The 13,479-nt window shown below is 35.8% G+C and overlaps 1 protein-coding gene across 2 annotated transcripts in view; it reads left to right on the top strand.

Annotated features, from left to right (window-relative positions):
- The window catches only part of LOC149200665 (uncharacterized), a 337,216-nt gene that overhangs the window by 102,323 nt on the left and 221,414 nt on the right, over positions 1-13,479 (top strand). For both annotated transcript variants that reach the window (XM_089402773.1, XM_089402772.1), the window contains exon 3: positions 12,713-12,960. In XM_089402773.1, coding sequence (XP_089258899.1) covers positions 12,713-12,960 — 248 coding nt within the window. The remainder of the gene's footprint in view (positions 1-12,712; positions 12,961-13,479) is intronic.

Here is a 13,479-nt window from a genome sequence, read left to right as displayed (position 1 = left end):
CTTAGCGTCGGCGTGGCTGACCTCTGCGTAGCTCCCAGACCCTCTGCATCAGCTCTGGATCTCTCTACGTCACCCACGTAGGCCCTCCAGTGACTGCGCAGTCTGCAGCCTTTGCGTCTGCCTGAGAGGCTCTGCGTCTGCCTTTCCAACCTCTGTGTTGTTCCCCTGGTGCTATTCCGGACTATCTATTCTGTACTTGTTGCTTCTTGCTGCTCTCCAGACCATTAGTTCGAATTTCTCAGCTAACCTCGCTCCAGAAATCGAACTGATTGGTTTCCCTCAGTGTGTTCTCCAACCAACTCTCAAGCCTCTTCTTATACTTTTCCTATTGGTCTTTCAACGGTCGAGATTAAATCTCTAATCAATGGCTAAGATTAGATTTGGCTTGATCCATGACTTTTGGAACCTTCTAACCCAGTTTTATATTAATACCCATTAATATTTTATTTTTCCTAAGTTTAGGCTTTTGGAACTCCATTAAAAATATTAATTATTTTAATATCTCCCAAACCATTTCTGGGTCTTGGAGATCTCATGTGCTTTAGCCTCTCCACCAATTTTCATGGCTAGAGCACATTCGATGCTACCCCAAATCAATAGTAGGGAAGAGAGAGCGAGAAATATTTTGAGATTTATGATCATATTCAACTTCTAGGGTCAACAATTCTTGCTTTTGTTCGACTTTCCTGTTCTTTTCCGAGGCTACAACTGCCTTCTTGAGCTCCACAAGTTTTCTAACCATAGAGTGAGAAGTATAGGAGCAAATTTTAATCTAATAGTTTTGCAAAATATCCATCGACCAAAGATCTAAAAGACTCTACTTCTTGCCATGTATAATTGAATTTGTCGGGATATTTGTTCTTGATGGTCTCAAAATCCAATTCAAGAATGATAGGCATATGATTCGATAGTTTATCTTAAGTTATCTAAGCTTTGTATCTCCCCACTTTTTTTGCTAGCTGATCAATAATCTATCAAGGCGTTTTGCAATACCATCCTCCCTTGTCTAGCCATCACTCCATGTGGGAGCTAATGGAAAAGGGGCAATATCTTAGAGATTAAAGTTTTGCAACATCTCCAAATATAATAATTAATAGTTAATGATGATTAGTATACTGAAGATGCATGTCTCTAAGGACATGACTGCTCATGATCGAGCACCTGCCTAGGTATATAAGTGGGCCCTCATTTGTAATCATATCTCATATCTCTTGTATTTAAACATTCTTATATAAATATATTATTTCTTTGATGATGGACATCCTTATATTCCATATATTCTGAATATTTCAATTGTGGATACGAACCTTGTTCGTTACATTGTTATCGAAGCGTAAACGAACTTTCTTCGTTACAATCTATGGCAAGAGTTGGCATCAATGTAATCGAAGCGTAAACGAACTTTCTTCGTTACAATCTATGGCAAGAGTTGGCATCAAGGCATGATGTGCTAGCCATCCCAAGTCATCGTGGTGACATGCTTATTATTTGGGCTTTGGAACAAGGCAATATCTGCCAAACAGGGTCAAAGCTAGACTGGGGGTGTGCTAGGTCCATTTGGGCACATCATTAACTGGGCCAATGGCCAAGCTTCGTGGCTCAATGTTAGGCATCTAGAGGTACAACAAGAGTTGTGGAACCATTTGGGATCTACTCAAGTTCCAACACTAATCTCTTGAGGGGCAATGTTGGGGCTACAAGGTCATATCTACTCTCAAAACAAGGCAAAGCGTCAGGTTGCATTGGATTTGTCAAAGTTCCAAGGAAGCAGAAGTACCCATTTTTTCAACAAGGATTGGACCACATATCAACAGTTCCTGTGTCATGGTCATCACATTTTGCAAGTTATATGTTGTAAATGATCTTAGTAAAACCATGAGTCTATGTAACAACTAACAACCTAGGTAAGCCTATAATTTGATGACGAATTCCATCCTAGGACGTTTTTTAACCTCACTGATAACTTGTGTTTTTCGACACAGCTAATAAGAAGAATTTTTTCCCCCAGCTTAAACCCCCAAAGATAGGGTGAGATTTATTGTCGAATTATTAGGTGAGTCCTAGTGTTTTAGTCGAGTCTGAGGTAAAAGTGGTTTGGGAATAATTTAAGATTTAGCTGAATTATTTTATTACAAATCATTTGGTTTACTAGATCATATTGAGTCATAGATGGGTTATGTGTCTTGAGGGTCTAAGACCAATGTGTATTCCTTCTTCGAGCGTTGTAAAAAAAAAATCATATGTATTAAAGGGTTGGAAAAAATAATTAATCCTCTCATGTGTATTTTTTTTTGTTATTTTCTTATTTTGGCAAAATAAAATTAAAATCATAAGCCAGAAAATTAAGTAATTAGAGCTAAAATTAAATTGTCTAGCAAAATAAATTCTCCAAATGGAAAAACTCGTGGGTCTTGAAAGAATCAATTTTTAAAGGTCCTCCACCAAGGGAATATTGTTTTTTCAAGAAAATTTTGACCCTTGGACCTTGGTGGTTAGGTCAAAGTCAAATTTTTGAGGAAATTAGCTCTAAATAATTAATTTTGAGATAATTAAAAGAGAATTAAATGATAAATTCGAAAATTCCTCAAAAATAAGAAATCAAGGGCCAAGATTAAAAAATCTTGAAGTATTTATCAACAACCAAGGTTATTTTGACAAGGATCAATGAAACTAGTCGTTACTTTTCCATTTGGAAGATTTATCTATAAATTAGAGTCATTTGATTTTCTAGTCATCTTGATTTTTAGCTAGAATTGCTGTTGAAGCATTGTGTAAACTATTGTCCCGCTGGGAACCATTTTTTCTATCATTATAAAAGACTTTGGGGTGCACTTCAAGGTGTTCTTGCTTATTGACTACGGGCATCTCTATGTTATGCTGAATATTGGTAAGATTTGTTTTTTCATTAGATGTAGATAATTCATGCTATTGATAGTTTTTGGGCTAATCTTAGGTGGATTGATTCCCCAAGTGATCTAATAGATTATTTTTTGAGATAAATACATAGTGTTTGTAGGTACTTCAGTCTTTGGCCTGCAAGTTCACAAACTTGGGCAAGAATCGCTGTTGCTTGGATCTCTAGTTTTTATATGGTGGATTTAATTTTCGCTTGAGCTATAGTGAATCATAATTTTTTTTTAAGCATTTTAGTAATTTTTTCAAGTAAAAAATATTGAAAAAGAAATTTCTCAAAATCTATTTCAAAACCCATATATATTTTATAAATCAAATTGTAAATTTAAATTGTAATTTATTTTTTTCTAACTTGGGTTGGGGTTTTAGATCTATTTTGTATATATTTGGGGTTTGGGTGTTTCTATTTTTATTTTTGTAGGTTAGATCAAGGAGTTAAGTAGAAGAAGAGCTAGATCTAGGCTCTTGAGGGTAAAATCTAGTCTTTTGGAATTTTTTTGCAGGTTTCCCAAGGCAGAATTTTAAGAAAATCAAAGAGCTGAAGCATAATTTTTTTTCAGAGCAAGGGTTTTCAATTTTTGGCTTTCCCGGAGCTAGATCTACCTCCTCCAGGCCCAGTGTCTCCCTTCCTTGGCCTCTGCGTCCTCCCTTCCTCCCTCCGCATCACCTTTTCGACCCTCTTAGGCTTTAGCCCTAGCCCGATAACGCTGTTTTCCTAAATGTTAGCCTTTCTGGGCAAAGCGTTGGCCCTTATTGGCCATTTCCAGCCTCCTTGTGGCCCGATCTATCATCCTAGCCCATCTATCTCCGCAAATTCGCTTCCCTTGTCCTATTTCGGCCATTTCCAGCCTCCTTGTGGCCCGATCTATCATCCTAGCCCATTTATCTCCGCAAATTCGCTTCCCTTGTCCTATTTCTCCAAACTTTGGCCTCTTTTGCCCCAAAATTGACATGAAACCCTAATATGAATATTTAAGGCTAAATACTTGGTGGTTTTGCATGATTAAGGTCTTAAAATTCAAATGTAGCAAGCGGCAAGGTAATCCCAAAGTTTCAACGATTTTCAACGGTGGGATCTTCAAGGCCTTGGGCCTAGAGTTTGATTTCTAAACCCTTATTTTTCTACAAATTTATTACAAGAAGCAAAAAACAAATAATTAGGCCCTAAATTCAAATTCTATATGGTCAAAATTGTTTAGAATTGCAAAATCTTCGTTTTCACAATTTTTTTTCCATTTGGGCTTCCCTAATTTGACCTAGATTTGACATTATAGCTTGTTGGAAATTTCTGCATAACTGGAAAAATCAGATCTGAACATTTTTGAATCACATCTAATTAAAGTTTGAAAAATCTGAATTTCAATTTTTTTGGCAAACTTACCACTTTTAGACATTGTGGGGATTATCTGTAGTATTTTCAGTTCGCTGATCTGTCATTAATATACTGCTGTCATAAACTATCAATTCTGAAAATCGCTGAATCAAAATCTCTTCCCTCAAATTGGAAAGCTTCAAGTTTTAGTGTATGCTGCCATCTTTGGAAATATTGGTTATTTATTTCTGGCAATTTTATTTTGCTGATTTGTCACTGTTCCACTACTGAAATAAGTATATAAGATTTGAAATTTTCTTAGTCAAGCCCTACAAAATCCTAAAAATTGATTTTTCTCTAGTTTGGCAAATTTTTACTATTTTTAGGCATTTTGGGCATTGGTGTTGACATCACTATTTGCTGATCTGTGGTTAACTTACTGCTGCAATTTATACTTCAGATCTGAAATTTTGCTGAAAGATACATCTTGAGAAGGCTAACATACACATTTTCTAAGTTGACATATTTTTGTGATTTTGGGCAAGCATAAAAATTGTTGGTTTAGCATTTTCTTACTACTGTGATAATATTGGTAAATCTGAATTTTCTGAAGAAGTAGTGCTAATATAAATTGTCTTGATTGACTACTGTTGGCATTTGACATCTTGAGGATCTTGGTATCTTTGTATAGTGTCGAAATTTGCACATCATATTGGTTATTTAATCATTCAAGGTGTAGGTGTTTATCCGGTCATTTAGTTTCAATTCATAAGAAGCAATAATTTGTGACTCCATTAAGGCACTGATGTCATAATGGAAAATCAAATTTAATCATAATCTTGCATAATTCCAACCAAGTGGTTAGGCCACTCATTCGTGTCTCCCAGGTAAGTTGATTTCTCAAGTTATTTTCCTTCACCTCATTTCATAGGGACTACCCCCATAGCCTGCCATTGGGAGACAGCTAGAACGGAGTGGGCGGGGATTAGAGTGACAACTCCCGTCTTGGGCATTGTTGCGGTGCCTGTACAGTCCGGGCGACAACATTTTTGGCACTGTTGCCGGGGACAAGTTTGCTCGTTGCTGGGGTTTATGCCAATCTTCCTATCCTACAATCCTTCATTTCTCTATCATTTGATTAGCTCGTCAAGCGGCACAACATTTTTGGCATCGTTACTGGGGATAGATTTTTTGGTTCTCAGTTTTTACTACAATATCTCGATCTTTCAATCTGTCCATTTTTCTTCATCCCTTGTCCCTTCAAAGCGGCACAACATTTTTTGGCGCCGTTGCCGGGGACCAATTTATTGGACCTTAATGTTGATGACATTCTCATTAATCTTCATAATCCTCTGATCCATTTTCATCTTCTTGACACCGCATTCACTAATCTCCTTATCACCTTGTTCACTCCTCTATTTGCACTTTAGCACCTGGACATTTGGGTCAGTTTCTTGTTCGAGTGGCGACTCCACTGTTTCATCCATTCACAAAGGCTTACATTAGAAAGAATCCTGGTAGCTTGCTTAACCCTGTTCTCAGAGCTCAGTTAAATAAATTACATTCTAGTAAGCATTCATTTTTCTCAGACAAGAAGCCTTCCTTGATATCCACCTGCTTTTCCCTGACTAACTTTTCGGTTTTTGCCTTATGGATTTTGGAGATAGATTCATGTTCAAGTGACGACTCCACTTTTTTCTTTTTTTGCAAGAATTTCTGCTAGAAGATCACTTCTTGTGGGTGTCTTGATTTTCTTGAACAAGGATCTCTCTCTCTGACATCCATTAGCAAGTCATCATGGATGACTTGTCCATCCCTTTTCGTTGTACTAACACTCAAGGTTATCCTCATGATCCTCTAGAAGAGGAAGACAAGGTTAAAGAATTAATAGAGATTGTTAAAAGAATACAAGTTAAGGAGGATAAACAATTTGTTGATATGCAAAATCTCATAAAGAAGATGCAAGAGAATCAATTACACCATGTTAGTGATCAAGAGAATGTGCCATATTGTAGATATTGTAATCACTGTCATGATGAATCCACTTGTGCCATTGCAAGAAGAATTTTCGATAGTACAGAGGCATGGACTAGTAACCAGATTAATCATTTTGACAATGAAAAGGAAAATGATAAGCGCCTTGTTAAGGAATTAACTCAAATGATTAAATACATGCAATCTAGTCAAGCAAAATTAATAGCAGATCAGGCCAGAGAAATGACTTCCATGGGAAACAGGTTACAGGCAATGGAAGTTGCTCAATATAATCAAAGAATCAACTTTCAGAACATGGTGGATACCATAGAAGAGGAACATGTTGAGGAGCTAAGCTCCATAAAAGAAAGTCATAAGAAAGAAATCAACTCTATTCATGACAGGGAGGTCAGTCTTCAGGACAAATTATTAACCATAGAAGAGCAACATGCTAAGGAGCTGAAAACCATGGAAATTAATCATTCTAATCAGATGGCCTCCATGCAAAGTTATCTGATCACCATGGAAGCAAATCATAAGGAAGAAATGAATTCTATTCAAGTAAATCATGATAAAGTGATAAAGGACATGGAAATAAGTTTTCAAAGCAGGTTGTTAGCTATAGAAGAAAAGTGTGCTCAAGAGATGGAAGCTATGATGTCCAATATGCAGGATCATTTGATTACCATAAAAGCAGATAATGACAAAGTAATTAAGGATATGGAAGCCAGTAATATATGCCTTCAGGATAAGTTGTTCACCATGGAGGAAAGTCATGCCAAAGAAATCAATGCTCTAAAGGTTGAACACTCTAACCAGATGGATGCCGCCAGAATTGGAAATACCATTCTTTAGAATAAGCTGCAAATGATGGAAAAGATACAGATTCTGGGATTTCAACTCAATCCGAAGGATTTAGAGGGGAAGCACAAAGGTTTTTTCATGACTCACAGGTCTCCCAGTTCGCCAGAGTTGTTCTCATCTCATTGCTAGGAGGTTACTTGCCCCACTCAATACAATAGAAGCTAAGAATGATCAAGCGTATGTGTCACCTTTGATCTAGTACATACAGAATAAGATTGGGCATAGTTCAGATTCTTCAAATCCTTCATCCAGGTATTCTTAGAATCAGGACAAGGAATTTACAGTGGTCTCATTATTGACATCACAACCCACCGGGAAGAAACATAAAAGGCAGAAGAAAAGAAAAAGGAAGAAGTTTGATGCATCTGATGGTCGAGAGTAGCCCGATATTCATATGAGTCACAATCATAGCATTTTCAGAATTCAGCATGGCACATCCGAGAAGCAGCTCACAGACTTGCCGAAGAGTCAACAAATGCTCAACATGCAGCATGTTGATGACATCTGATGCCATGGGCATCATTTTGTGTAGTATCTCTAACCCTATTCCCTTTTTAGTTCATGTCGGTAGATAATTTATTTCACGCATTTATATTGTCTTTCATATTCCATTTTATTTGATTAGATTTTCTATTCCAGCGGTATTTTCTATATATCCATGATGATTTCAATGTTGAATTGATATCTATTTGATGGATTTTTATTTCTTTGGATGCAGGATTATGAGATTCTCACATTCCTTCTTGGAATTAACGTGTCCCCATATGGAGCCAAATGTTGCACTGGGTTTGTTAAGGTTCCAAGGAAGTGAAAGTACCCATTTTTTCAACAAGGATCAGATCACATATCAGCAGTTCTTGTGTCATGGTCATACCATTTTGCAAGTTATATGTTGTAAATGATCTTACTAAAATCATGAGTTAATGTAACAACCTAGGTAAGCTTATAATTTGATGACGAATTCCATCCTAGGAGGTTTTTTAACGTCACTGATTACCTGTGTTTTTTGACACGACTAATCAGAAAAGTTTTTTCCTTCCAGCTTAAAACCCCCAAAGCTAGGGTGAAATTTATTGTTGAATTATTAAGTGAGTTCTAGTGTTTTATTCGAGTCTGATGTAAAAGTGGTTTGAGAATAATTTAAGCTAATTGGCTAAATTATTTTATTACAAATCACTTGGTTTACTAAGATCATATTGAGTCTCAGATGGGTTATGTGGCTTGAGGGTCTAAGACGAATGTGTATTCCCTCTTTGAGCTTTGTAAAAGAAAAAACATATGTATTAGAGGGTTGGAAAAAATAATTAATCCCCTCGTGTAAATTAATTAATTGTTTTAGCAAAATAAATTTAAAATTGTAAGTCAGAAAATTAATTAATTAGAGTCAATTTTAAAAATTCGTGGGTCTTAAAAGAATCAATTTTAAAGGTCCTTCGACAAGGGAATATTTTCTTTTTCAAGAAAATTTGGACCCTTGGACCTTGGTGGTAAGGTCAAAGTCAATTTTTTTAGGAAATTAGTTCTAAATAATTAATTTTGAGATAATTAAAAGGGAGTTAAATGATGAATTTGAAAATTCCTCAAAAATAAGAAATCAAGGGCCAAGATTAAAAGATCTTGAAGTATTTATCAACGGTCAAGATTATTTTGACAAGGATCAAAGAAACTAGTCGTTGTTTTTCGATTTGGAGGATTTATCTATAAATTAGAGTCATTTAAGTCTCTAGTCATTTTGATCTCAGGCTAGAATTGCTGCTGAAGCATTGTTTAAAGTATTGTCCCGCTGGGAACTATTTTTTCTATCATAATAAAAGACTTTGAGGTGCAATTCAAGGTGTTATTGCTTATTGATTTGTGGTATGTGCTGACTACGAGCATCTCTATGTTATGTTGAATATTGGTAAGATTTGTTTTTTCATTAGATGGAGATAAACTCATGCTATTGATAGTTTTTGGGTTAATCTTAGGTGGTTTGATTCCCCAAGTGATCTATCAGATTATTTTTTGAGATAAACACATAGTGTTTATAAGTACTTTAGTCCTTGGCTTCCAAGTTCACAGACTTGGGCAAGAATCACGGTTGCTTGGATCTTTACTTTTTATATTGTGGATTTAATCTTCGCTTGGGCTATAGTGAACCATAAATTTTTTTGAAGCATTTGTTATTCTTTCAAGTAAAAAATATTGAAAAAATAATTTTCTCAAAATCTATTTGAAAACCAATGTATATTTTGTAAATCAAGTTGTAAATTTAAATTGTAATTTATTTTTTCTAATTTGAGTTGGTGTTTTAGATCTATTTTGTATATATTTGGGGTTTGGGTGTTTCTATTTTTATTTTTGCAGGTTAGATCAAGGAGTTAAATGGAAGAAGAGCTAGATCTAGGCCCTTGACTGTAAGATCTAGTCCTTTGAATTTTTTGCAGGTTTCACATGGCAGAATTTTAAAAAATCAAAGCGCTGAAGCATAATTTTTTTCAGAGCCAGGGTTTTCAGTTTTTTGGCTTTCCTGGGGCCAGAGTCTCCCTCTGTTGGCCTCTGTGTTATCCCTTCCTCCCTTTGCATCACCTTTTCGGCCCTCTTATGCCTTAGCCCTAGCCCCATAACCCTATTTTCCCAAACGCTAGCCTTTATGGGCAAAGCATTGGTTCTTTTTGGCCATTTCTAGTGTCCTTGTGGCTCGATCTATCATCCTAGCCCATTTATCCCCGCAAATTCGCTTCCCTTGTCTTATTTCTCCAAATTTTGGCCCCTTTTGCCCCAATATTGACCTAAAACCCTAATATAAAGAGTTAAGGTTAAATACTTGGTGGTTTTGCATGCTTAAGGTCTTAAAAATTCATATCTAACAAGCTGCAAGGTAATCCCAAAGTTTCAACGATTTCCATCAGTGGGATCTTTAAGGCCTTGGCCCTAGGTTTTGATCTTTAAACGCTTATTTTTTTGCAATTTTATTACAACAAGCAAAACACAAATAATTAGGCCCTAAAATCAAATTCTATATGGTCAAAATTGTTTAGAATTGCAAAATCTTCGTTTTCACAAATTTTTGCCATTGGAGTATCTCTAAATTGACCTAGATCTGACATTTTAGCTTGCTGAAAATTTCTGCATAACTGTAAAAATCAGATCTGAATATTTCTGAATCACATCCTAATTAAAGTTTGAAAAATCTGAAATTTTCAATTTTTTCGGCAAACTTACCATTTTTAGACATTGCAGGGATTATCTGTAGTATTTTCAGTTTGCTGATCTGTCATTAATATAGTGCTGTCATAAATTTGTTAGTGCTGAAAATCGCTGAATCAAACTCTCCTAAAGCCCCCTCCCCCTCAAATTGGAATTTTTCAAGTTTTGGTGTATTTTTCCATTTTTGGAAATATTGGTTATCTATTTCTGGCAATTTTATCTTGCTGACCTGTCATTGTTTCACTGCTGAAATAAGTATATTAGACCTGAAATTTTCTTTGTTAGGCCCTTAAAAATCTTAAAAATTGATTTTTTCTCAAATTTGGCAAATTTTTACCATTTTTAGGCATTGGTGCTGACATCACTATTTGCTGATCTGTGGGTTAACTGACTGCTGCAATTTATATTGCAGATTTGAAATTTTTGCTGAAAGATACATCTTGAGAAGGTTAACATACATATTTTCTAAGTTGACATATATTTGTAAATTTGGGCAAGCATAAGCATTGTTGGTTTTACATTTTCTTACTACTGTCATAACATTGGCAAATCCGAAATTTTTGAAGAAGTAGTGCTGATACAAACTGTCTTGATTGACTACTGTTGGCATTTGACATCTTGAGTATCTTGATATAGTGTTGAAATTTGCACATCATATAGGTTAGTTAATCATTCAAGCAGTGCGTGTCCATCCGGTCATTTGGTTTGTATTTATAAGAAGCAATAATTTGTGACTCCATTAAGATATTGGTCTCATAATGAAAAATCTAATTTAATCATATCTTGCATAATTCCAGCCAAGTGGTTAGGTCACTCCTCTGTGTCTCTCAGGTAAGTTGATTTCTCAACTTACTGTCCTTCACCTCATTCCATAGGGACTACCCCCCATAAGCTGCTGTTGGGAGACAACTAGAATGGAGTGGGCGGATATCAGAGTGATAACCCCTGTCCTGAGCGTTGTTGCGGTGTATGTACAATCTAGGCGACAATACATCCTTTGGAATGTGTTGAAAATGAGTCAAGCCACCTCTCAACAGATCTAAGTTGCAAGTGTGATACCACCCAATCAAACCTCTCAAGATCAAGTGAGATCAACATCACTAGGGACAAAAATCCATTAGAGCATCATATTGGACTATATCTAATACCCTAGCATAGAAATATTTCACACAAAACTTACCTTCAAATGTCTAACTAGTTGAAGATTTGTAAACAAGTTACCTCATTTATGTTAGAGATGATTTTGTCAACAATCCTATTTTGAGTGACATATCCTAGTAGACCCATCGATCCATAGGTGTATGTGATAATGTGGTCACGGAGTGGTAAGTATGGAGCAGTCATGGAGGCATGCATTACTCCTTTCCTCGGCTTGCTTTTTCCACCCCTCTCGTGCACCTTTTACTTTAACGATCTTTTTTTGGCGCATAGCGTAGAGACCAAGTTTACTTTGTGCCTTTCCATTACCCCTTAAGGATGTAGTAATTTCTCACTCATCGAAGTTGGGTCATGCAATAGTTCCTTTGTTTTAGATCAAGCATTAAATGCTGGAGGAATCAGGCGATGGTTAATGAGTGGGGTAGAGCTTATGCTAGGATTTTGCTCATGTGCGAAACAAGTCTGAACCATCTTCTTGTGTTTTACATTTTCCTTCCATTGTGGCTTTATATGCTTTTATCATTCTTTTAGCTGCATCACCCTTTGGGGCGAAGTTTCTAGGCCCCGACTCAAGGATTGACAATATTAAAACTGCAAAATATTACATCAAAATTTGAGCAATAAGATAGACAATATTATTAAAACTGCAGCAAGAATACAGCATACGGATAGCCCAAGATAGGTTGATGTACCTGTCTTAACTATATCATCTGTCAGACCTATTCTTTATGACAGAAGTGACAGTAGAACTGTTATGGTGGTTTAACCACCTAAGCCTCAGATGAACATTTATTGTTTTTTATTGATTGCATTTCATACCACTAGTACTAATATTGCTTTTGTTACCATGTTTTTATTAGTTTTCACATAACAAATGCTAAATAAATGTCGTGGTTGGTTGCATGCCATACCACTAACTCAAGTACTGTATTTATTAACATATTTTTATAGTTGTTGCATAACAAATGTTTATTGACTATTGGAGCTAGATGTTTACAACTTCTTGAACAGGTCGTTTGTTGGTTGTTAACCTAAATTCTTTCAAATATTCCATCATCAACAAGACTTGCTAATAAATGTTTTAACTTGTGCAACTAATTCTGTTGCCTCAAGTACACATCAGTTATAGAAGTACACTTCTGTAGTAGTTGTTTTTATAACAGACTTTTGGCAGAGGAACAACCTTGTTTCTAGGCCATGCAATGTTTAACTATTTCTGTTTGAAATATCCCCTCACTTTCATTTTGTCTGAGTAGATTATCTATTATTACATTCCTTTTGTGCTTTCCTTAATTTCTATAGCATTGTCACATTGGTGTATTTTCCATCGTAAGAAAGCAAAGCAGGTTGTGGAGACATGGGATAGACAGTTTCATAGCTCACCTAGAGAGCAGCGAATTCCATTTTTGTATCTTGCAAATGACATCTTACAAAATAGTAGACGAAAAGGCTCAGAATTTGTTGGCGAATTTTGGAAGGTTCTTCCTGGAGCTCTAAGTGATGTATTTGAAAAGGGGGATGAACATGGAAGAAATGCGGCTATGCGATTGGTATGTCTTTCCATATACTAACTGATATTTTATGTCTCAAAAATATTACCCTCTCAAAACATATATTCAAACAAACAGTTGGTGGAGGTGATGGGAAATCTGACTATGAAAATTGGATAGGTTTCTGTTTGCTCTGCAGTATTTCTGTCCGGGCCTAGTTTTGCAATGCTTTATTTTTCCCTTTTACAATCTTATGCTCAGTGTATTAGTTAATCTCATTCCAAGAATGCGTATTTTTCCGATAATATGCTAACTTGTTTTCCTATCAACTTCTAAGCCGAGAGATAAATGTTGATAATCTCGTATTTATCTAGCTTCTATACTAGGTGGTCATTTTTACATTGGTGTAGTAGAATGTTTTATTAATGCTAAGATGAACAGGGCTATTTTCAAGTGTGATTGTTTTGAGGCAGTATACTAAAATGTTAATGTTTGTTCTTTTGTCAATTCGGGTTTTAATTGAGGTGATCCACTGAAAATCTGGCCTAATTGGTAATATAAACTGCTACAAAATGTACA

The sequence above is a fragment of the Pinus tabuliformis genome, chromosome 2_1 (genome assembly GCF_031772625.1).
Source record: "Pinus tabuliformis cultivar Carrire ecotype Pingquan chromosome 2_1, CPIR1, whole genome shotgun sequence".
Lineage (NCBI taxonomy): Eukaryota > Viridiplantae > Streptophyta > Pinopsida > Pinales > Pinaceae > Pinus > Pinus tabuliformis.
This window is presented reverse-complemented; position numbering and strand designations above follow the sequence as displayed.